This window comes from Bison bison, unplaced genomic scaffold, assembly GCF_000754665.1.
Source record: "Bison bison bison isolate TAMUID 2011002044 unplaced genomic scaffold, Bison_UMD1.0 scf7180017864495, whole genome shotgun sequence".
NCBI lineage: Eukaryota > Metazoa > Chordata > Mammalia > Artiodactyla > Bovidae > Bison > Bison bison.
Window position 1 is genome coordinate 8853134 of NW_011495054.1, and position 21578 is coordinate 8874711.

The window sequence follows — 21578 nt, forward strand, 5'->3', positions numbered from 1 at the left end:
CATAGCTTCATCAACATGCTGTGATCTTTGTGATTCTGACCATCCTAGTGGGTATGAACTGGTGCTCCACTGGGGTCTTGATTTGCATTTCCCTAACAGTTAGCGATATTGTACATGTTTGTGGTGATTAGCCATTCTTATAAATCTTGGTGAAATGTCTATTTAAATCTTTTGCCCTTAAAAAAAATTATCGTCTTTATTTGTTATTTATAGTATGTCTAATTTACAAATACTTCCTCACCATCAGTGGCTTCTTTTTCATTTTCTTCATGGTGACTTTTAAAGTACAGAAGGTTTTAATTTTAAAGTTCAGTTTATAAATTTTTAAAGTGAATTTTGGTGTAGTATCTAAGAATTCCTTGCCTAACTGAATTCTACAAAGCTTTTTTTCTCCTCTAGAAGTTTCATCATTTTAGATCTTAGGTCTTTGGTTGATTTTTTAGTTAATTGTCATATGTAATATGAGGTAAGGATCTAAATTCATCTTTTTTTTGCATATGAATATCTAGTTATTTGAAAAAAGTTTTCTTATTTGAAGAAGACAGCTTTCCCCCTCCTCCCCATTGGATTGTCTTGGCACCTTTGTTGAAAATTTCAAAGAACATTTGTGTAAAAGAATGCATAAATTATATTTGGCATTTGGGGTTAAGGCATAAGAAATATACTTGCCATGGACTTTGAAAAAGTTATGTTTTGTTGTAAAAAGAATATTTTGGAAAGACAGAAATTTTTTAAAAAGGATTTTCTGAGCAGGGCTATAGAAAGAAAACTGGACACACATGTCATGGAGACCTAGTTTTTTAATTTAGTAATTATACAAAACCACAGAAATACTGAAAAAAAATATATGCAACAAAAGAAAACATTTTAGGGTTACTTTTTTGTCAGTTTCAGAAAACAAAGTTACCAATCTATTTTATAATTATAAAATCATTTCTTGGTGCTTTGTGCTTCAAAACATGTTAGCTGTTTGTAAGTACTTAAAACTGTAAGTACTTAAAACCGTGGGACTTCTGACCAGAGTTAAATGGTAGCAGGTCGAGCCCTTTTGCATGTGTTTGTAGAGCGGGAAGTCTTAACCCAGGAACCTGCTTCAGGCTTTGTTTTCTCTTTTGTTTCCACCCTTCTTTGGAAGGGTTTGTTTATGTCCCAGTGTGGGGCCTTCCCCAGACAAATACTTTCCCTGACTGACAGTCACAGACGGCCATGGTGCCCCCAGCTCATCTGTAAAACTTCCTCTGGCTGACAGCCACCTGCCCTGACAGAGAAGAAAAACCTGGGGCCCTGTTCCATTCCGCTTCACTTATCCATGTCTTTGTGGAGACTTCTAGTGAGGGAAAGAGTTAAACATCTATTTAAACTTTCCAGTAGCAGAGGTAAACACTTGACTAAGCACAGCTAATTGGATTTGCAGTTGAAGAGGCCAGGCAGGCACAGGCCACCGGTGGTGAGGGAACCCACAGAAATGATGGGCAGAGCTTCTGCACCCTTTCCAGCCTGCATCTCTTAACAGAAATGTCGCCCAGAGAAGAAAGATGCTGAAGAAGAGGGAAAGGCTGTTACTTCAAACCCCACTGGCAGGCAGACCTTTAGGCCGACTCCTTACCTTTTTTGGCTCCAACAAGCCTGAGGATTGGCATCTTGTGTTGGAGTCAGTCTGAATGGCTCCGAAAATTGGGGACCTGAGAGATTTGTAGCAGCTTTCAAAGAGGGTAAAAAGGCTTAACCCAGTCCTATGAGAAATTAAGTTGTCTTTTTTTCTCTTGTTCATTTTAAACTAGTTTACTTGGGCTGGTTTTACTTTTGAAAGCCATCGTTCAGGTTCTAAGATCAGCCATGATTATCTTTTCACAGAAAAACTCGAAGAGCTACAGTGTTTACTAGAAAGATGCAATCCTTTAACATCTCGTCACTAAAACTGTAGGAACGCTGGCATGTGCCCACCAGGCCCCTGATCTGCAGGCTGGCAGCTCTGTCTACTTTTTGTGCCGCGTGTGTGCTCGCTCAGTTGTGTCCGACTCTTTGGACCCTATGGACTGTAGCCCACCAGGCTCCTGTGTCCATGGAATTTTCCAGGCAAGAATACTGGAATGGGTTGCCATTTCCTACTCCAGGGGATCTTCCCGACCCAGGGATCAAACTTGTGTCTGCTGAGTCTCCTTCATTGGCAGGCGGGTTCTTTACCACTGTGCCACCTGGGGAACCTGTTTACCTTTTAGATGGCTGCTGTTTAATTTTTCTTGCGCTCTTCTGAGCCCACGGTTGATTGGAATGAACTACTGGTTTAAGACAGTAATGGCCACCTGCTTACTGTTGATTAACACGACATGAGTGTTTTCTATGCTAGGTAAAATAATGTGACCAAGCTCACCTGACCCCCAAAAAGCAGAGCCTGAATTGAACTTGGGTTCTTCAACAGCTGCTATTTTCTACCTATTACCAGGAAGCGTTAGTTTGGAGATTAGTATCATATGGAGTTTTCCTTAATCGAAGTATCGTTGATGTACAATGTTGTGTTAGTTTCGGGTGTATAGCAAAGTGATTGTCACATGTATATATATGCTTCTCAGATTCTTTTCCATTACAGATTATTATAAGATACTGAATATGGTTTCCTGCCCCTACAGTAGGCCCTTGTTGTCTGTCTGCTTTACACATAGTAGTGTGTATCTGTCAAGCTCAGACTCCTAATTTATCCCACCTCCTACTTTCCCCTTTGGTAGCCATAAATTTGTTTCTGTTTTGGAAATAAGTTCATTTGCATCTTTTTTCTTAGATTCCACATATAAGTGATATCCTATGATATTTGTCTTTCTCTGTCTGATCTACTTTATTAGGTATAATCATCTCTAGGTTCATCCATGTTGCTACAAATGGCATTATTTCATTCTTTTTTATGACTAATATTCTGTTGTATATATGTACCACATCTTTAACCATTCATCTATCGATGGGCATTTAGGTTGCTTGGCTTGGCTCTTGGAAATAGTACTGGAGTTTTAAAATATCAGCTGTACAGTTCCTATTTAATGTCTCATGATTCTGACATCCAGAATTTGGGGATAATGCACAAAGATCTTTCTGTGGCAGCTCTGTGTGCTTTTGCCAGATGACACATGGAGAATCGAGTGTGTTTTAAGTGCTTTGTTGGAAACGTCTCATTAAACAAAAAGGCAGATGGAGGAGACTACGACCGCAGGCCCCAGGGGACTTTCCATCTGCCACTGGCTCACCCTACGAAAGGATGGATGTGAAACCCATGGACCTCTAGCATGTCGGTATCAGGCAGCTGTAAGGAGTGCTGATTGCTGCCCAGGAGTTCTGAACTTCTTGGAAGGGGCTACTGGTGACGTTTCTGAGCCATGAGTTTAGACCCCAAGGCAGGTATGGGGAAACCACTCTTAGCCAAAAGGCAAGTCTAGCCAATCAGCCAACATGTGCAGCTGAGTCAGCTTTGTAGCTCTCTCGCTGCCAGGGTCCACATAATTCAGGGAAAATACTACATGCTCTAGCAATGTTAGTGAAGCTGACGTCTTAGTATATACTCCCAGACGGTTCCAGGGGCCTAGGAAACATCACCTCTACTGGGAAGGTTGTCGATCGGCTCTTTGAACTGGCGGTGGACAGGTGGTTGGGCGGTTTTTGGACTTCAGGAGCCCCCACTGCCTGTAGAATCCCAGGTGGCAATGCACTGGCATAATGTCCCCTTGAGTTAGCTCTTTTGGAAATACCTTTTCTGAGGGTTTTATACCTTATCTTTGATCTTTTCTTAGTAACCCTACTTCTAATCCAAGTCAGGACTAGGAAATGATTGTGCTCATACATCCTGGAATTAACTTGCTTGCTTTGTGGGCCATCTGCTGAAGAGTGTTGTCACATCGTTGTATTCTACCTGATGCTTTTAGGTCAGCCTTGAAGCCCAGAGCTTTGTCCTGATTTGCTCACTCTCTGCTAGCAGTGGGCCCTAGACTCTGGCCCCTGTGGTAGCCAACAAGCTGGGTGTTTTCATCAACCCTTTAAATACTCCTTAGTTTCCTGATCAGCAAAACAAAGGGACTGGAATAGATAAAATCTAATGTTTCATTTAAGCCTAACACTCCATGGTTTCACGAATTAAATTTGAGTTGATTTTCTTTCATTCTTTTTTGCTGTTGCCCTTCCTGCTGTTTTGACAGATGGAGACAGGGGAAAAAGAGATAAAAGAAAAAAAGAAAGGTAGAAGAAGAAAGGGCTTTCCTAGGTGACTCAGTGGTAAAGAATCCACCTGCCAATGCAGGAGACTCGGGTTTGATCCTGGGTCAGGAAGATCCCCTGGAGAAGGAAATGGCAACCCACTCCAGCATTCTTGCCTGGCAAATCCCATGGACAGAGGAGCCTGGAGGACTACAGTCCATGGGGCTGCAAAGAGTTGGGCATGACTGAGTACATATGCACAGAGGAAGAAAGATGGGGGGCAACAAAGGAGGAGGAGAAGGTGAAGAGAGAGTGAGGGTTTTTTATGGAACTGCTTCTTATGGGAAATTACTCGTGCTGCTTTGTCCCAGCAGCATATAGTTATTTCAGGAAGAAACTAACCACGCGTGGACGCTCCGGCACTAGTCAAGCTGAATTCTACTGCTGTCTCCTAATCAGTTCATGTACGTCGTCAGCTCAGGACAGTGACAGAGAGCTTGCACTCTGGAGAGCGGCAGATCCCAACTCTGTAAAGTCAATTCCAGCTCAGCCATCACTGTTTACTAGATGCTGGGCAGGTGGCTTCACCTCTGAGTGCTGGTCCTCTCGCCTGAGGGTGAGACTAGGTCTGTCTCGGCTTGGGGTTATTCTGAAGACTAAATGAGATCTGTATATAGGACACGGAGCACCTAAGGGCTTGATTATGGGCTGTTATCATTCAGAAAAGCTTCTGCTTCTGAGGTTTACTTGTGCTGCTATGATAAGCCAGAAATTGGTCATCACCATCTTTGTATTACTCTGTGAAGTTTCACGGATGGTGTTCTGCGTCTAGGGTTTTACAGGTAGTCCCAGTTTCATGCATTTAACCCATTCTCCTGCAAAGAGCTGAATACTTTATTTCAAAAATAAAGTTGTGCTTCAGGACATAATACAGTATCCAGAGCCAGACTTGGCCTCCTACCGTAACAACTAGAAAACTGGACAAAATATATGAAGTAACTGCTTTCAGACACAGAAAGGGCCATGGTCTTTGAAAGAAGGGAAATAAACCGGGCTGGGTCCGCTCTTGGCCTGGAGTTACTTTGTAAAATGTGCCCATGTGGTGGTCCTGCTGAGGCAAGGGCTCCAGAAGCCCAGGGAAGGCAGGAGCCTGGAAACTCCAGTAAACACGTGAAATGAAGAGCTGTAGGGCTAATAAGCCAGTGATGACGACAACCCGCTCAGTGTGCTTGGGATACACTAAATCCAAAAGAAGGTGAGAGAAGAAAACAACCCAAGGAAGCAGGTGATAGGGTGTGAGATTTAAACCCAGCTCGCCCTTGTGAACCGTCTAGTCTAACCCTAAGCCTTCCACGCTGTTTCCCTGACTGGAGTCCAGATTGGAGAACAGAGATAATCTCTGATGCTGTTTCCTCTTGGTGACTCAAAGCTGCTAGTTTAGTATTTTATGCATCAGGGGAATGGACCCTTTTTGAGGGAAGGGGATTGTCTTTTTTGTTTTAGCATGAAATCCTTTCAGCTGCCGTTACTGTAAAACTCACTGGTAGCATTTTGTGTAAAGAGCTGGAGTATGTCTGTACACTGTGATTGTTTTCTCAGCATGATGACAGCATTCCAGGGGTGAATGGCCCACCAGCAATATCCCCGGTGTCCTGTCCATCACCTCTGCGTGACCCTTGTGGGCGCCTGGGCCCGCTGGGACCAGTGTTAGGACGAGCGTCCACAGACATTGAGGCCCCAGTGGGGCTGCTGTGTTGAGTAATCGGTCCCGGGAGAGCAGCGGGGTAATTGTCCCTGCTGTGCAGAGAGGGGAGGGAGCTTCTCACAGCTACACCCCCACTCCCAGGAGGAAGTATAAGGCCCCGAGTGAACAAAAATCACAACAGTTAAAGGTACTGTCTAACTTTTAAAATTAAATACCTCGGTCATTTAATTAAGAATTTACTAGAGTCAGCTGGCTATAAGTTAAAGTGAATTTGGATTGAAAATCATAGAAACTGTCTCATTGCCCTAGTAAGAAATCATTTCATGTTCATTAAATTTCGCACCCAGACCTGAGAAGCAGCTCCAGCCACACACACGTCCCTGGAGGGCCGCAGCAGCGGGCTGTGGGGCTCCGTGCCGCAGAGGGTTGGCAGTGGCAGCCTCACCACCTGGCATCTGCTGTCAAGGTTGTACTTTTTTGAGCCTCGAAGGCTTTTGCTAACATCTTTGAATTCTAGTGAAAATATTCAGGGGAGGTGGGAGGCAGACACTGTTACAGTACATAGAGGTCAGTACTTGTTAGCGGATACAGGTCAGCTTAGGGGATGGGATGTGCATAAAAGGGTCACCTGGGGACAAACACAGTGGTGGATGAGTGTCCTGAGGAAGAGGAGGGAAGAAGGATCCAGCTTTGCCGTGTTAAGAAAGAGGCCTGGCTCTAAAATCCTCCGCTCCCAGTTTGAGAGCCGTGTTTAATTTTTTCTGAAACAACTGCCCACTTATAGTAAAAACTCTTCCCCAGCAGGCTCGTTGGAATTCTGAGCTCTCAGCACTTGCGGAGCATGTGTAAGGGAGAAGTGCCTAACACTGAGGCTTTTCTAGAAGGCTCCACAGTCTCCCAGCCCTCCCCACTCATTCAGACTTCAGCACTGGGGTAGACCGTCCCCCCACCTCTTCCTCCTGGGAACATGCTGCATCCAGATTCTAAGTCCCCCTCCGTTCTTATCCCATGGAAATTTCCTGCCTCCGACCACTTGAACTCTGTTACCCATTAATCTCTCCCCACCCAGCCTGTACTTCACTTCTTCCTGAAACCATCTGTGACTATAGCACGAGCCATATTGATCTGCCCTTACTACATCTATCAGATGTTTATTGAGCGGATGAAGTCCTATCCATTGTGCCGAAGATAAAGAGAAAGCCACACAAGAGCAGGCCACTTCCTTCCCAGAGCCCACGAGCAAACAGCTCCTCAGTGATGCCAGAAGAGCACCCTTTCTTAACGATGCTGCCGTCTGTTCCTAAGGCCGGTGTCAGGTCTAAGGAGATGCTGGAAGTGCTGCCATCGAACGCCAGGGACAAACAAGGAACCAGACGGGGCCGGTGCCCGAGAGGCGGAGGCCCAAAGGATTCCTTTTTTTCCTTATTTCTGTTTTTTGGCTGCACCACATAGCATGCAGAATTTTAGTTCCCCAACCAGGGGTCGAAACCCACACCCACTATGGCTGTGGGTTTCAGAACAGGAGTCGATCCATTGCTAGAAGGGGTACAAACAGGTACTGATCCGATGGGTCTTTGGCCAAGTCTATTATTGATAAAATAACAAAGCGTCTATATAATCTTTAGCTCAGGATTTTCACTCTGAGGACTGTATCCTACAAATAGGCTTGAACACATGAGACATGATGTGCGGAGAAGGTTATTTATTTCTGCAGTTTTATAAAAGCAAACTCTTTGCTGCAGCCCAAATGTTCACCATTAGGAAACAAGTTACTTGACTTCCCGCATTCCATCTGACGGAATGATGCAGCTGGAGGGAGTGGCCAAGTAGCTCTTCGTGACTTGTCTAGGTAGATCCACAAGGTCTTGGTTATGGGGAAAAAGCCTGATGTAGACGGTGTGGAGGGAAGTCAGAGTTCGTCTTTGCACCTGCCTTTGTGGCGTGTTAGCAGGTGATACAGCGTCTGCCACAGAAGCCCACCCATGGGCATTTCTCATCTACACCGGTGCAGGGTGAGCAAGGGGCCACCCTGCCCACCCTCCATGTGCCAAGCTCTTGCCACGTTGTGACACTGGCGTCCCTTAGAACTCGGAGTCCCCTGCATCGAGCTGGGTGACGCAGCCACATGGATTTCCTAGCACCTGGCCAAGAAGTGACACCCACCCCTTCCCTGAAAAGACATAGTAACCAGTAATAGAGGTTACACTGAGGGTGATGGTGGTGGGTGTGCTACTGGGAACACGAGGGGCGTGAACTGGAAGGCAGGTTTTCAGTTTGTACCTTTTTAATACAGTTTTACAATTTTGTGCCATTTCGTCCATTCCTAAAATAAAAAGAGATAGTTGTAATTTAGTGGCCTTGAAAGCACTAAGGACCCAGGGCTGTGGGAGCAGAAAAGAGGGACAGCTTCTCGACCTCACTGGGATGGGGAGGAGGGCTGGTCCTTGGAAGTTTATGGTGATTTGTGATGCTCAGGTGAAGTCCTGAAGGTTAAGTGCTTGTTAACCAGGTCAAATCTGCAGGTGGTGGGTGGCTGTGAGAAGGAGGGGCCTGGGAAGTGGGGCCGGGGAGAGGTGGATGGCAAGAAGGGAGCGGTGCCGAGAAGTCAGCCTGTGTGAAGGGACTGAGGGCTCGTGGCATGCTGAGTGACCTGCGCTTGTGTCCGGCTTTGCTGGGCAGGTGGCGCTGTAGCTCGGTGAGGTGGTGGGGCAGAGTGCAGTGTGCACTGCGCTGCAGATGATGCAGGCTGGGTCGCATCCGGCATCTGTGCAGTGATGACAGGGGAACAGCATGGTCAGGTCTGGGGCAGCAGCTCACAGGACAGATTAGAAGGGACGCTGGACGAATGATGGGAGCTGAGTGAGTGGCCGAGTGGTGATCGAGGAAGCAGCACGTCTCTCTCCTGCAAAGCGAACGTGGCTCGTAACTGATGCAGTGCAGTTAGATATTGTCTTTATATACGTTGGTCAGTTCCTCCAGTCAGATTACAGTTGCTCTGAGAGCCCCTTCATTTCACACTTATGCTTACAGTATCCGGACCTAAAAACTTACTGGTTGATCCTCTTTGTTTTAAATAAATCTTTATTGGAATATACATATAGGAAAGTGCTCAGGTTAAGTGCATAGGCTCATGAATTATCACGGAGTGAACACACATGCGTTAGTTGGTGGGCTCCTATTGTGTTTATTCCTTGATACAATTGTGGTTAGACCCAGCTTGTTCGCCGCAACCTCCCCACTTTGTCCGTGTTGTGTTTATTCTGTGGTGTGCACACATACTCTGATTTCCATACTGCCAGCTTTAATCATTGTTCTTTGAGATGTCTTTGGGAAACATAAATCAGGTGGATTGTTGGGATAATTTAAGTTGCTTTAAATCTCACTTTATTTTAATTGTCAGTTTGCTTGTTTGCTATTAGATGTGTATTAAACTGTGATAGATGAAAAAAATTGACCCCAGTCTGGAAAGAGTGTTGGCATGGTGTGCATAGCCAGAAATATGTTTTCTCTTCAATAATTTTCATGTTTGGAAAGGCTTAAAGTAGTCCAACTATTGCAAGGATTTAGATATACTTTTCTTGACTCTGTAATTTCACATTTTCCTCCCAGTCCCAGTTTCCTTTGTTTTTTGAATCAAGAGCCAATTGCTCAGAACCGTCTATGAATTTTTCTTCAGCCAGATTCATTACCATTTGTGCTTTTGTCTACTGGACTGTTACTACTCATGGTCCCAAATCTCTCCATTATCTAAACGAGTGATCCCTTTAATTAATCTAAGAATATTTTATTGAACATGAATGTGCCAAATTTAAATTGGAGGTGAAATGGTAACTTGGATTTTTAGAAGACCTAACTATTTATAATATTCCTCAACTACATTTTTTTTTTTAGAAGTATGTGTGACTTTATTATCAATAGACATCATAGATATTTTCACATCATCTTAGGGCTTTCACAGATATCTGAAAACATCATTAAACACCATTTCAGTTCAGTTCAGTCACTCAGTTGTGTCCTACTCTTTGTGATCCCATGGACTGCAGCAAGCCAGGCTTCCCTGTCCATCACCAACTCCTGGAGCTTGCTCAGACTGATGTGCATCAAGTTGGTGATGCTGTACAACCATCTCATCCTCTGTCATCTCTTTCTCCTCCCATCTTCAACCTTTCCCAGCATCAGGGTCTTTTCCAGTGTTCTTCGCGTCAGGTGGTCAAAGTATTAGAGCTTCAGCATCAGTCCTTCCAATGAGTATTCAGGACAAATTTCCTTTAGGATTGATTGGTTTCATCCCCTTGCAGTCCAAGGGACTGTCTAGAATCTTTTCTCCAACACCACAGTTCAAAAGCATCGGTTCTTCAGCACTCATCTTTCTTTATCATCCAACTCTCATATCCATATATGACTACTAGAAAAATCATAGCTTTTACCATACAGAACTTTGTTGGAAAAGTAATGTCTCTGTTTTTTAATATACTGCCTAAGTTTGTCACAACTTTTCCTCTAAGGTGCAAGCATCTTTTAATTTCATGGCTGAAGACAGTACGGGGGGGTGAAATTGCATTTAGCATCAAACCACATACCTGCCAAAGATGCTCGAAGGGCTCAAGCAAAACCATGTGTGCACTAGGACCCAGAAGAAAGGAGTCAACTACATTTTGTTTCTAATTTTATCCTGTAAGTTTTAAGTCAGGAAGGTGAAAGTTCTAGTTTGACAAGGAGATTGAAATTAAAAAAAATATGTTTTAAGATTTTCATGACATAGATAAATACAATTAACTAAATATTCTTTTTTAATGTATTTATTCCTGTTGGGACTTGGAAGAAATGAAAAGAAGTATTCATTGGGAAGTTAGCTTAGTCATATTCATTTAGAAGGGGCATGGTACCCTTTGGGAGTTTATTCATGAGTTATCATTTACAATTTCCTTTATTTTCACCTGTAAAAAAATATTGTGTATCCTGAATGTGTCAGAGTCATTTCTGACCTCTGTGTTATCCAGAACCTTTATAATTACTTATTTTAGTCCCATGGCTCTATGTTTGAATGATTTTTATCTTCCATAGAAACTTGTACTTTATGAAAAGCATCTTGTAGACATTGACAACCATGTAAGTGATCCGGTATTGACTTCTAGAAATTCTAGATCCCTATTTGTGATCATCTTAAAGCCACTATTCAGGAACACCTTTTGAGGCTTGTCCCTGGCTCAACTATATGCACCCAATCTTACTTTTCTTTCTTTTTTTACCATCAGCTTTTTTTTTTTTTGGTGGGGCAGGCAGACTCAGGTTTAATCAAGGTATAATTTAAGTAAAACTCACCATCTACAATGGACACTTCTATCAGTTTTGACAAATGCTTAAAGTTGTATCAATATAACAACTACAGAAGTCAAGGTGTACAGTAATTCATCACCTCCCCAGATTTTCTAGGGCCATTTATAAGTCAGCTCCCACTCCCCACCCTAACCCCTGACAGCCACTGATCTGTTTGTTCCTATGGTTTGTCCTTTTCCAGAACGACACAGAAGTGGACTCATTGAGTATGTAGCCTTTGAATCTGGTTTCTTTCACTTAGCACAGTGCGTTAGAGAGTCACTTACGGTGGATGTATCAGTAGTTCATTCCTTTGTCTTGTTGAGTAGGGTTCCATTGTATCAATATGTCACACTTTATTCAGTCAGGAGCTGAAGAACATTTGGCTTATACCCAATTTTTCTATATTATATATGCAGCTACTATAAATATCTGTGTTCAGATTTTTGTGTGAACGTAAATTTTCATTCCTCTTGGATAAATATCTAGGAGTGGGATTGTTGGGCTGAATGGCAAATGGATCTTTAAAGAAATGTTTCCTAATGGAGAGCCCTAGTTTCTCCACATTCTCTCCTAATCAGCAGTGGTATTGTTTCTCTCTCTCTCTTTTTTTTTGGCTATTCTAAGAAGGATATAGTGATACCTTATTGTATGTTAATTTGCATTTTTCTAATGACTAATAATGTTGGGCATCTTCTCATGCACTTATTTTGCATTTATATATCATCTTTGGTGCAAGTATTCAAATCTTCTCATTTTAAAAAAATAGTGAATTATTTGTGTTCTCATTATTGAATTTGAGACTTCATTGTATGCTTTGAATACAAGTTCTCTGTCAGATACTTAATTTACAATTACTTTTCTCCAAATGCGTGCTCTATCTTTGCTTTCCCTTTGTAAGTAATAATTAATGTTGGGAAATTACTTTGGAGACTGTGTGAATATTCTATTCCTTGTTAAAGGTATACCCACTGATTTTGGCACCTGTTGATTTTCTAACTCCATCAGTCCTTCTACGGTTTTTGTGCTAAGGAAGAACTTCCCCCTTCTTCCCTTCTCCTGCTTTCCTCCATTGTGGAGTCACAGCCCAGGTTCCCCTTGGTATCAGGATCAGTCATCCCAGCCAACACAGTCATTCTTTCTCTGACTGTTGATTCAGTGGCATGAGGAGTCCAAAACATTGTATATTCTTCAAAGCGAGTAAGGCTTCTGGTTGCCAAAATCTGACATTATCAGTCTTGTTAACTCTGACCTTCTAGTAGTTGGGAAGTGGTATTTCAAAGTGATTTAGTTTATATTTGCATGATAACCAGCGGTCACGGGCTTCTCAGGTGGTGCCAGTGGTAAACGGTGCCACGTGGGTGGCAAATTATGCCTGCCAGTACAGGAGACGTAAGAGGTGCAGGTTTGATCACTGATTTGGGAAGATCCCCTGAAGGAGGGCAGGGCAACCCGCTGCTGTATTCTTTCCTGAAGAATCCCATGGACAGAGGAGCCTGGCGGGCTGCAGTCCACGGGGTCGCAGAGTCAGACGCGACTGGAACCACTCAGCACGCACACAGCAGCGTCGGACCCTGTTCATGTGCTTCTTGTCTATTCGTGTTGTTTCCTTTGTGAAGTGTTCAGATTTCTTTGCCCATTCTTTTATTGGGTTGTTTCCTTTTAAAAACTGATTTTTAGAGTTTTTTTTTTTTTTTTTTAATGTATGTGTAAACTGAATATAGGCCTTTTTCAGATTTAAGTTTCTTTCTTCTTCCATTTTGATATGTTTTTTCTTAGCACCTTTTTTTTTTTTTGAAAAGACTTCCTTTTTCCCATAAATTGCTTTGCTGTCTTTGTTGAAAATAAGTTGACCACGTATGAGTTGAGTGTATTTCTGGATCCTCTGTTGTGTTTCATTGATTTAGTCTTATGCCAGTGTCACCCTGTTGATTACCTTGGCTGTATAATAAATGAGTCTTGAAATTAGGCAGAGTACATCCTTGAACATTTTTCTTCTTTCTCAAGATGCTTTGAGTATTTTACGTTTTTTGCATTTCCATATCCATTTTAGAATCAGCTTGTCAGTTTCATTAAAAAGCCTGTGATCGGGAATTATGATTGGAATTACATTGACCCCATAGATCAGTTTGGGGAGAATTAATATCTGAGCAATACTGAGTCTTCCAATCCATATATCTTTTCATTTATTTAGATGTTCTTTAATATCTTTCAGTGATATTTTGCAGTTTTCCACATAGTGGTCTTGAATAGCTCCTATTTATTTATTCCTAAATATTGATTATTTTTTGATGTTAGCACAAATGGACTTGTTTCAAAGTTCCATTTTAAAATTGTGTTATGTGAGTATACCTACTGTCATTGATTCTTAGCTAATGACCTTGTATTTTATGAGCTTCCTAAATTCACTTATATATTCTAGTAGCTGTTTTGTCGGAGAAGGCGATGGCACCCCACTCCAGTACTCTTGCCTGGAAAATCCCATGGACAGAGGAGCCTGGTAGGCTGCAGTCCGTGGGGTCACGAAGTCGGAGACGACTGCGTGACTTCACTTTCCGTTTTCACTTTCACGCATTGGAGAAGGAAATGGCAACCCACTCCAGTGTTCTTGCCTGGAGAATCCCAGGGACGGCAGAGCCTGGTGGGCTGCCGTCTATGGCGTCACGCAGAGTCGGACACGACTGAAGCGACTTAGCAGCAGCAGCAGCAGGTCTGTCAACAAGGGAAACTGAAAACAATGATTAAAGATTTGTTACATAGTTAACTAGGTTGTCTAGGAATAAAAGCAGTTTTAACTTTGCAATTTTGATGACTTTCATTTCATTCTTTTGTTGCACTGGCACAGACCTCTAATGCAGTATTGAACAGAAGGTGTGAGTTAGGCATTCTGGCCTGCTCTAATTTGAAATGCTTTGTACTTTATTCATCCCACAGCTCAGAGGTCTTGACCTCTGTTTTATCTTTGGTCTCAGCACCACATTTAGTTCCTTTATATCATTTACTGTACATTGACATTATTTTATTTGTTTACTGCTTTGTTGTCTGCCCCTTACGTCAACCAGTAAGTCTCTTACGAGAAGAACTCTGCCTTCACCAACGTATAGCACAGTGACCCTTAGTAGACACAGGCAATGCTTTGTCAAATCAGTACATTTTGGTGGAAACTTATAGCAGTTATGCAATCTATCCTCCTTCCCAGCGTTTGAACTTCCTTAATAAAGCCCAGCACACGCCTTACTTCTTTTGTTGGGGGTGGGGGAGGGGTGTGCTGGTCTTTGTTGCCGCACGGGCTTTTATCTAGTTGGGGCAAGTGGGGTCTTCTCTGGTTGTGGTGCACGGCTTCTCGTTGCAGTGGCTTCTCCTTGTGGCAAAGCCTGGGTTTCAGGGCGCACGGGCCTCGTAGCTGCAGCCCCCAGGCTCCAGAGCACAAGCTCAGTAGTCACAGCACGTGAGCTTGGTAGTTCGTGGCCTGTGGAGTCCTCAGGGATGGAGCCGTGTCTCCTGCACTGGCAGGAGGATTCGTCACCACTGAGCCACCAGGGAAGCCCTGGGTGTTATTTCTTGGAAAACTTTTTCATGTTTCTCTTTCCTTTTTTAAAATTTTTTTAGGAGGCTAAATTTTAATTTCCCATAGAAACCACTTATATTTAATATTTCAAGTTTTTAATTGATGTTTTATAAAAGATAATACAATTCTTTCTCCTGATTTTTGCAAAATATTTTGGTGGGACATTGGGATAGTTTGCCTTTCCTGGATGTCACATACACTCGGGAGGTAATTAGTATCCAGACAGTTTGCAGTGGTTCAAATGTAGAAACAAGGGTAAATACATTCCACAGTTATCTAGTAAGCAGGTGTTGGGTCACAGTTTTTTATTCTTTGAAATCTGGAGAAATCACACTGATGAAGCGAACTAGCTAGGCGAAAATTTTCTTAATTTTTCCTTTTAGCTTTTGCTCTAATCAGTAACGTTTCTCTTTTTTAAAAATGTAATTTAAGTCTAATGAAGGTAAATTGCTTTTAGCCTGGAACACAGTGATCTAGGATTTATCCTAAAGGCAAAATATCAAAATATCTTTCTTCTGGCTGCTCCATTTTAGCAGCTGCTGTGATAGAAAGTAGCACTTAAGTTTGCATACAGACAGGAGGGAAATACTGTCCCCCACATACAATGTTAAAATAATTATTTGCAACTTCCCTGGTGTCTCAGTGGTAAAGAATCTGCCAGCCACTGCAGAGGACAAGGTTCGATCCCTGGTCCAGGGAGATCCCACGTGCCATGGAGCAACTAAGCCCATGTGCCACAAGTACTGAGCCCTTGTGCCCTAGAGTCTGTGCTCTGCAACAAGAGAAAGCACGGCGATGAGAAGCCCTCGGACCACTAGAGAGTAGCCCCTGCTCGCCGCAGCCAGAGAGACGTCTGCGCAGCAGCAGAGACCCGGTGCAGCCAAAAATAAATACATAAATAATCAAAAACTTCATCGGCTTATCGTACACACTGAGGATGGAAGTTGCATTAAAGTAGGTGACAGCATATTAAATTGGTTGTTCATTCATTCAACTCCTCTCTCCATCCCCTTCCTCCTTTCTTTCCTCTCCTCTCCAATTTACAAATGGGCATTTCAACAGCCCTCCGTGGATACTGGAGAGAGTAAGCTGACTGACATTTAGTAAGAGTTTAGAGGACCCAGACAACCCCGTCAACCAACTTAATTGCCTTTTTACTCTGTTTAATGAAACACTTCACCTTATATACTATCTTTTTTTTTTTTTCCAAGTACCTTTAAAACATTCACCTAGAAGGACCAAATTCAGTCCAATTTTGGTCCAAAACCAAATTTCAATAAATTTTATAGTGTTGAAATCCTACCGAATGTGTTCTCTGACCACAACAGAATTAAACAGAAATCGATATCCCCCAAAATACCTTAAAAAAATCCAAATATCTGAAAATGGCACGTTTCTGAAGGTGCAGTCATTCTGAATGACTCAGGAGTCAAAGATGACATGACAAGGGAAATGTAAAATTACTTTGGGAGGAATGAGAACAAAAAGACGACCTTACTCTTACATTACCTTACTCTAAACTAATATGTTTAAAATAAACATATTAACATGAGGAATCAGTGGAGAATGACACCTTCGATTCTTCCTATTTGGCTGCTGCTTGAACTCCCCGCTTCCTTCATGCATTAGCCCCTCCAGCCCCACTGCAGTTGACAAGGTGGCCAAGGATTGCGGCCGTGCTCCTGCTTGCTGTCTGCACCCAGCCCTCATACTCTGGCCTTGCCTGTTTAACCAAGTGGTTCAGATACTTTTCTTCTAGTTCCAGTGAACAAACATTTACCATTTTCAAAGGTCATGTTCCTGGAACCATGGAGGGGAATTTACGGGGCAGTAACAGACAAGCTCAGGTCATATTACTCTTATGTTAACTTGAATGAAAATCATGTCAAAGCTGCTTCCTTCCAGCTCTCTCCTACCTGGGGAGTTCTGGTCTAACCCTCACCCAACATTTTAACTTTTTCTGAGTGTTTCTTCATTTCCCACTCCCCCCGCCCCTGGTGACTTCTGTTTCTCCTAGCGATCCTTTAATTGTTTGGATGTTCTCATTGTTTTTGACTTTTTGTAACCTTCCCATATCTCTGCCCTCGGTCAGCCTGTTGTATCCAGCCTGTATTATTTGCTGAGACTTGACTAGGTGTGAGGCATTGACTGGGTTTGGTACAGGATGGGAGCTTGTAAGTCAGATAATTAACCGGGGTATGCTAAGTGCTTTGACTTGTTGGAAGGGCCATGCCAGCAAACATTCATTCAACAAATATTTATTTGCCTTCCACTGTGTAGCGGGCACTGTGCAATGGGAGTGGTATCCTGGGCAGCAGGTCGTGATGGCTTGATGAGGTGTGGGGTTGTGAAGGGGAAAAGCATGATCTGGAGATGGATGATCCATTTAGGCTGAAGGTGTTTGGTGGGGACTTGGTGGGACTTGAGCTAATATGTGGTGAGAGAAAAGGCTAGGAAGATTAGGGAGGCCCTTTGGTTTTGTTTTCTTTTTAAGGGAGTTTAGTTCTGTTTCAGTGAGCATATGATTTATTAGATCCATGGTGACTCTTGCCAACACCTCTGTACTGCCCTCATCTCTGATTTCTTTGATTTGCCTTATGTTCTCGGCAGTGACCAGTGGCGCTGAGTGGTGGTGGCCGCTTGCACTGTTAATTGTGCATTTTTTAAAGTGGGAGGAGGGTTGCCAAGAGAGAATGAACCCCAATGCAAGAGCCAGATGTATGATACTTTTATCTAACCTGCATTATTTTCTTGTAGGCATTAGGCATTAAGTAGCCTCTTAAAACCTTTTAAAATTTCTTTGTTAATGTAGGAGAGGAAGAGGTCAAAACAAATGAATTTGAAAACACCCTGTGGGATAAAGTTTCCATCCATTGCCCACCCTGAAATTTTTTATTCTCTTTCTTTAGGTTTCTTGCTATTTAAAGATTTTTGTTTGAATGAAATTAATGAAGCTGTACCTCAGGTGAAGTTTTATGAAGAGGTAAGAAGTGACTGTTTTATCAATGCTTTTATTTTAAAAGCATATTTAAACTGTTCTTTGGAAAATATTAAGACTCCTAGATATTGCAAATATTTAGAAATATTTAGAAATTCATTGAAAGTAATTAGTAGCACGAGATATATAATTTATTAGAGATTCTGGCACCAACTATAAAAAATATATCTTTAAAACTCTATAGTGTTCTGGAGTCAGTGAGGAATAGTTGGACTAAAATTCCAGAGGAAGACGATGGAGCATCCTCACCCATTTTATTTTCTGCAGAAGCTTGCAGATTCTGGAGACAGAAGCTGAGGTAGAGGGCTGCTATTGGATAAAAGAATAACTAGCAAAGTTTTATGGTCACACATTACTGGAGTGACGAATCAGAGACTTGTGGGAGAGGGAGGCCTCAAGCCCATAGCCCGTTTTCCCAGCAAAACATTGGGAGGGGCTGAAGAGATGGGCCAGGAGCTTCTGAAAGACACACTGAAACCTCTCACAGCCTTGCAGGATTACATGATATTTAAGTATACACCTGCTGTGGCACGAATCTGAAAACAGAACAGTCAGGAGAGGAAAACCCCACTGAAGATCTGGAACCACTTATCACCTGGGACATTGGTTGGTCATAGGTGTGGTGAGCAGATGAGAATCCAAGTTTGGCCCCTGGCAGGAGGCTGTTTCTGGGAGACAGAAAAACCAAAAGAGGTTTCTGGGTCTGGAGTAAAGACTAGATGAGATTAGAGGGGCCCCCAAAACATGATGAGTCCGTTTCTCAAGACGTATGCCAAGTTTTGAAGCTTGAATGGGACAGGGGCCCAAGAGCCATCCTGAAGCCTTCTTAAGGGCAGAACCAAGTTCAGTGTGGAGGAGACAGAGATCTCATTGAACTCCAGGGAGAGCCAGGCCTTAGAAATGGGGGTGAACCAGAGGCAGACTGATAGCTTAAGGTGAACGTGTCGGATTCATGATCTCCAAAGAAGATTTAGCTTTGGGACCAGGGACCAGGCTTGATCACTCAAGAGCTTTTGTGTAGCAGAGTTTTATTAAAGTAAGAAAAGGAACAGAGAAAGCTTCTGACACAGACATCAGAAGGGGGATGGAGAGTGCCCCCCTCGCTGGTCTAAGCAAGGGAGTTATATACTGTTTAATTGGTTGTTCGGTTCAGTTCAGTCACTCAGTCGTGTCCAACTCTTTGCAACCCCATGGACTGCAGCACACCAGGCCTCCCTGTCCATCACCAACTCCCGGAGTTTACCCAAACTCATGTCCATTGAGTCGGTGATGCCATCCAACCATCTCATCCTCTGTTATTACAGTAAATCAAAAAAATGTCTCAAGGTTGTAAAGATCTTACTAGACCTACTCCCACAATTTACGTTTTAAGATGACAGGATTAGAACTAACAATAGAAAGATCTTACCAGACCCACTCCCGTAATATACATTTTAAGATAACAGGGTTTAGTCAAAAGGTTTTCAAGAAGGAGAAACTATCCTCAAGCAGGATACATTATTGTTATATAGAGTTTAAACTGAGTTGTTCATTGTGTAATCATCAGCTTAGGGCTTAAAGGGGAAAACATTTTATATGACTAAGACTAAGGAATGTAGAGAAAAAGAAGAGATGGTTGTCCTTTCCTCCTCCTTGAGAACCCCAGACCCCTTTCTCGTCCTTGGGGACCCCGGACTTCTTATCAACCTGCCTAGGAATTGACTCTCAAGACTGAGTCCTACACAAACGGCAGCAAGACCAGCCCAACTCAGCTCCCTGTTGGGCAGTGAGCTCCCCTGCTGCCTGTGCAGCAGAGAGCAAGGGGAGCCCTCTGTCTCTTTTCTGGGTGCAAAATAACAATACTTAGAGACTCTCCAGCATTCACCATACAGTAAAAAATGATATGATACAATAGAAGCAAGATCATATGACTTATAAACAAGGCAATAGAATCAGACCCACAGATGAGTCAGATATTGGAGCTAGCTGACAAGTGCCTAAAAATAACCGTAAGTAATATATTTAAGACAACAGAGGACAAGTTGGACAAAATAATTAGATGGAAGGATAGAGTTTTGGCATAATTTGGATTTATTGTGGAAAAACCGAGCAGATATTCTAGAAAATAAAGTACAGTATTTAAATTAGAACCCAGTGGCTAGAACCAATAGCAGATTGTCACAATGAGAGACAGGATTAATGAATGGGAGGCAGTTCAGTAGATCATCTCAAACTGAAACACAGGAAAAAAAAAAAACTATAAGAAAGAAATAAGGGCATTAAAGACAAGTGAGATGCACTTAAAAAGGTCTTTGTAGAGGTGGAGTCCCAGAAAAGAGGAGGGAGAATGGGGCATAAGCAATACTTGAGGATAGAATACTGTTACAAAATGATGAAAGACAGTAGCTTAAAGATTCAAAACACATAGAAAACCCCAAGCAGGATGACTACCAAGGAAACATATCTTTGCTCATCAGTATAAGACTCTGAAATCCCATGACAGAAAATTTTAAAAGCAGCCAGAGGTTAGAAAAAGACACCTAGTTTTTAAAGGGCCAGTAATATGGACTTCCCTGGTGGCTCAGAGGTTAGAGCATCTGCCTGCAATGTGGGAGACCCAGGTTCGATCCCTGGGTCAGGAAGATCCTCTGGAGAAGGAAATGGCAACCCACTCCAGTATTCTTGCCTGGAGTATCCCATGGATGGAAGAGCCTGCTGGGTTACAGTCCACGGGGTCGCAGAGTCGGACACGACTGAGCGACTTCGCTCAATATGACCGACACAACTATGACATCTTAAACGATTAAGAAAAAAGAAAGACGATAAAATGGCCATCTTTAAAGTAATGAGCGAGAAAAGCTGCCAACCTAAAATTATTTTCCCAGCCAAACTCCCTTAAAAAATGAAGATGAAATAAAGATGGTTTTGGACAAAAACCAAGAGAATTTGTCAGTAGTGGAACTGCATTACCATCAGTATTAAAGGGAGCTACTTCAAGCATAAGGGAAATGATCCTGGATGGAAATGCAAGAAGGGATGAAAGACATCATAAAGGGTAAATATGCATGTGAAATATATACATGTTGGCCATATAAAGCTGTTATATGTTCTTAGGGTTTAAAGTGTGTGTAAAACTGAAATGTATGAGAGTATCACAGAAGGCAGGAGAAGGGTTAATAAAGTTAAAGTATTTTAAGATTCTAGGATTACTGGGGACAAGTAAAAGTAGTAATTTGCACTGACTTGTAAAGAATGCATATTGTAACCTCTTAAGGTAACATTTAAGAGAATAAAATATGTGTATCTAGGAGGTTGAAATAGAGGGAATATGAAATAAAACAACATTGTTTTAATCCCCAAAAAGAAAAAGAATAGAAGGTCGACATAAAGTAGGAGGTCAAATCGAAAACAAAGAGGAACTGTGGTAGCTAAAAACCCGTTTATATAAATGATTATATTTAATATAAATGGGCTAAATACTCCCAGTAAAAGACTAAGTTTGTCAGACTGGATATATAACCAAAACCATGTTATGTACTGCTTGTTAAGCGTCATGCTTTATTTAAAGTATTTTACTTTACTTTTAAATTAAAATACAATTGCTATACAATATTCAGATCAGATCAGATCAGTCGCTCAGTCGTGTCCGACTTTTTGCAACCCCATGAATCGCAGCACGCCAGGCCTCCCTGTCCATCACCAACTCCCGGAGTTCACTCAGACTCACGTCCATTGAGTCAGTGATGCCATCCAGCCATCTCATCCTCTGTCCGTCCCCTTCTCCTCTTACCCCCAATCCCTCCCAGCATCAGAGTCTTTTCCAATGAGTCAACTCCTGT

At 42.5% G+C, this 21578-nt stretch overlaps 1 protein-coding gene across 3 annotated transcripts in view; it reads left to right on the plus strand.

The window, feature by feature from the left end:
• Positions 1–21578, plus strand: part of ADRBK2 (adrenergic, beta, receptor kinase 2) — a 120059-nt gene that overhangs the window by 34700 nt on the left and 63781 nt on the right. For all 3 annotated transcript variants that reach the window (XM_010828700.1, XM_010828699.1, XM_010828701.1), the window contains one exon: positions 17672–17745. In XM_010828700.1, the coding sequence (XP_010827002.1) occupies positions 17672–17745 (74 nt within the window). The remainder of the gene's footprint in view (positions 1–17671; positions 17746–21578) is intronic.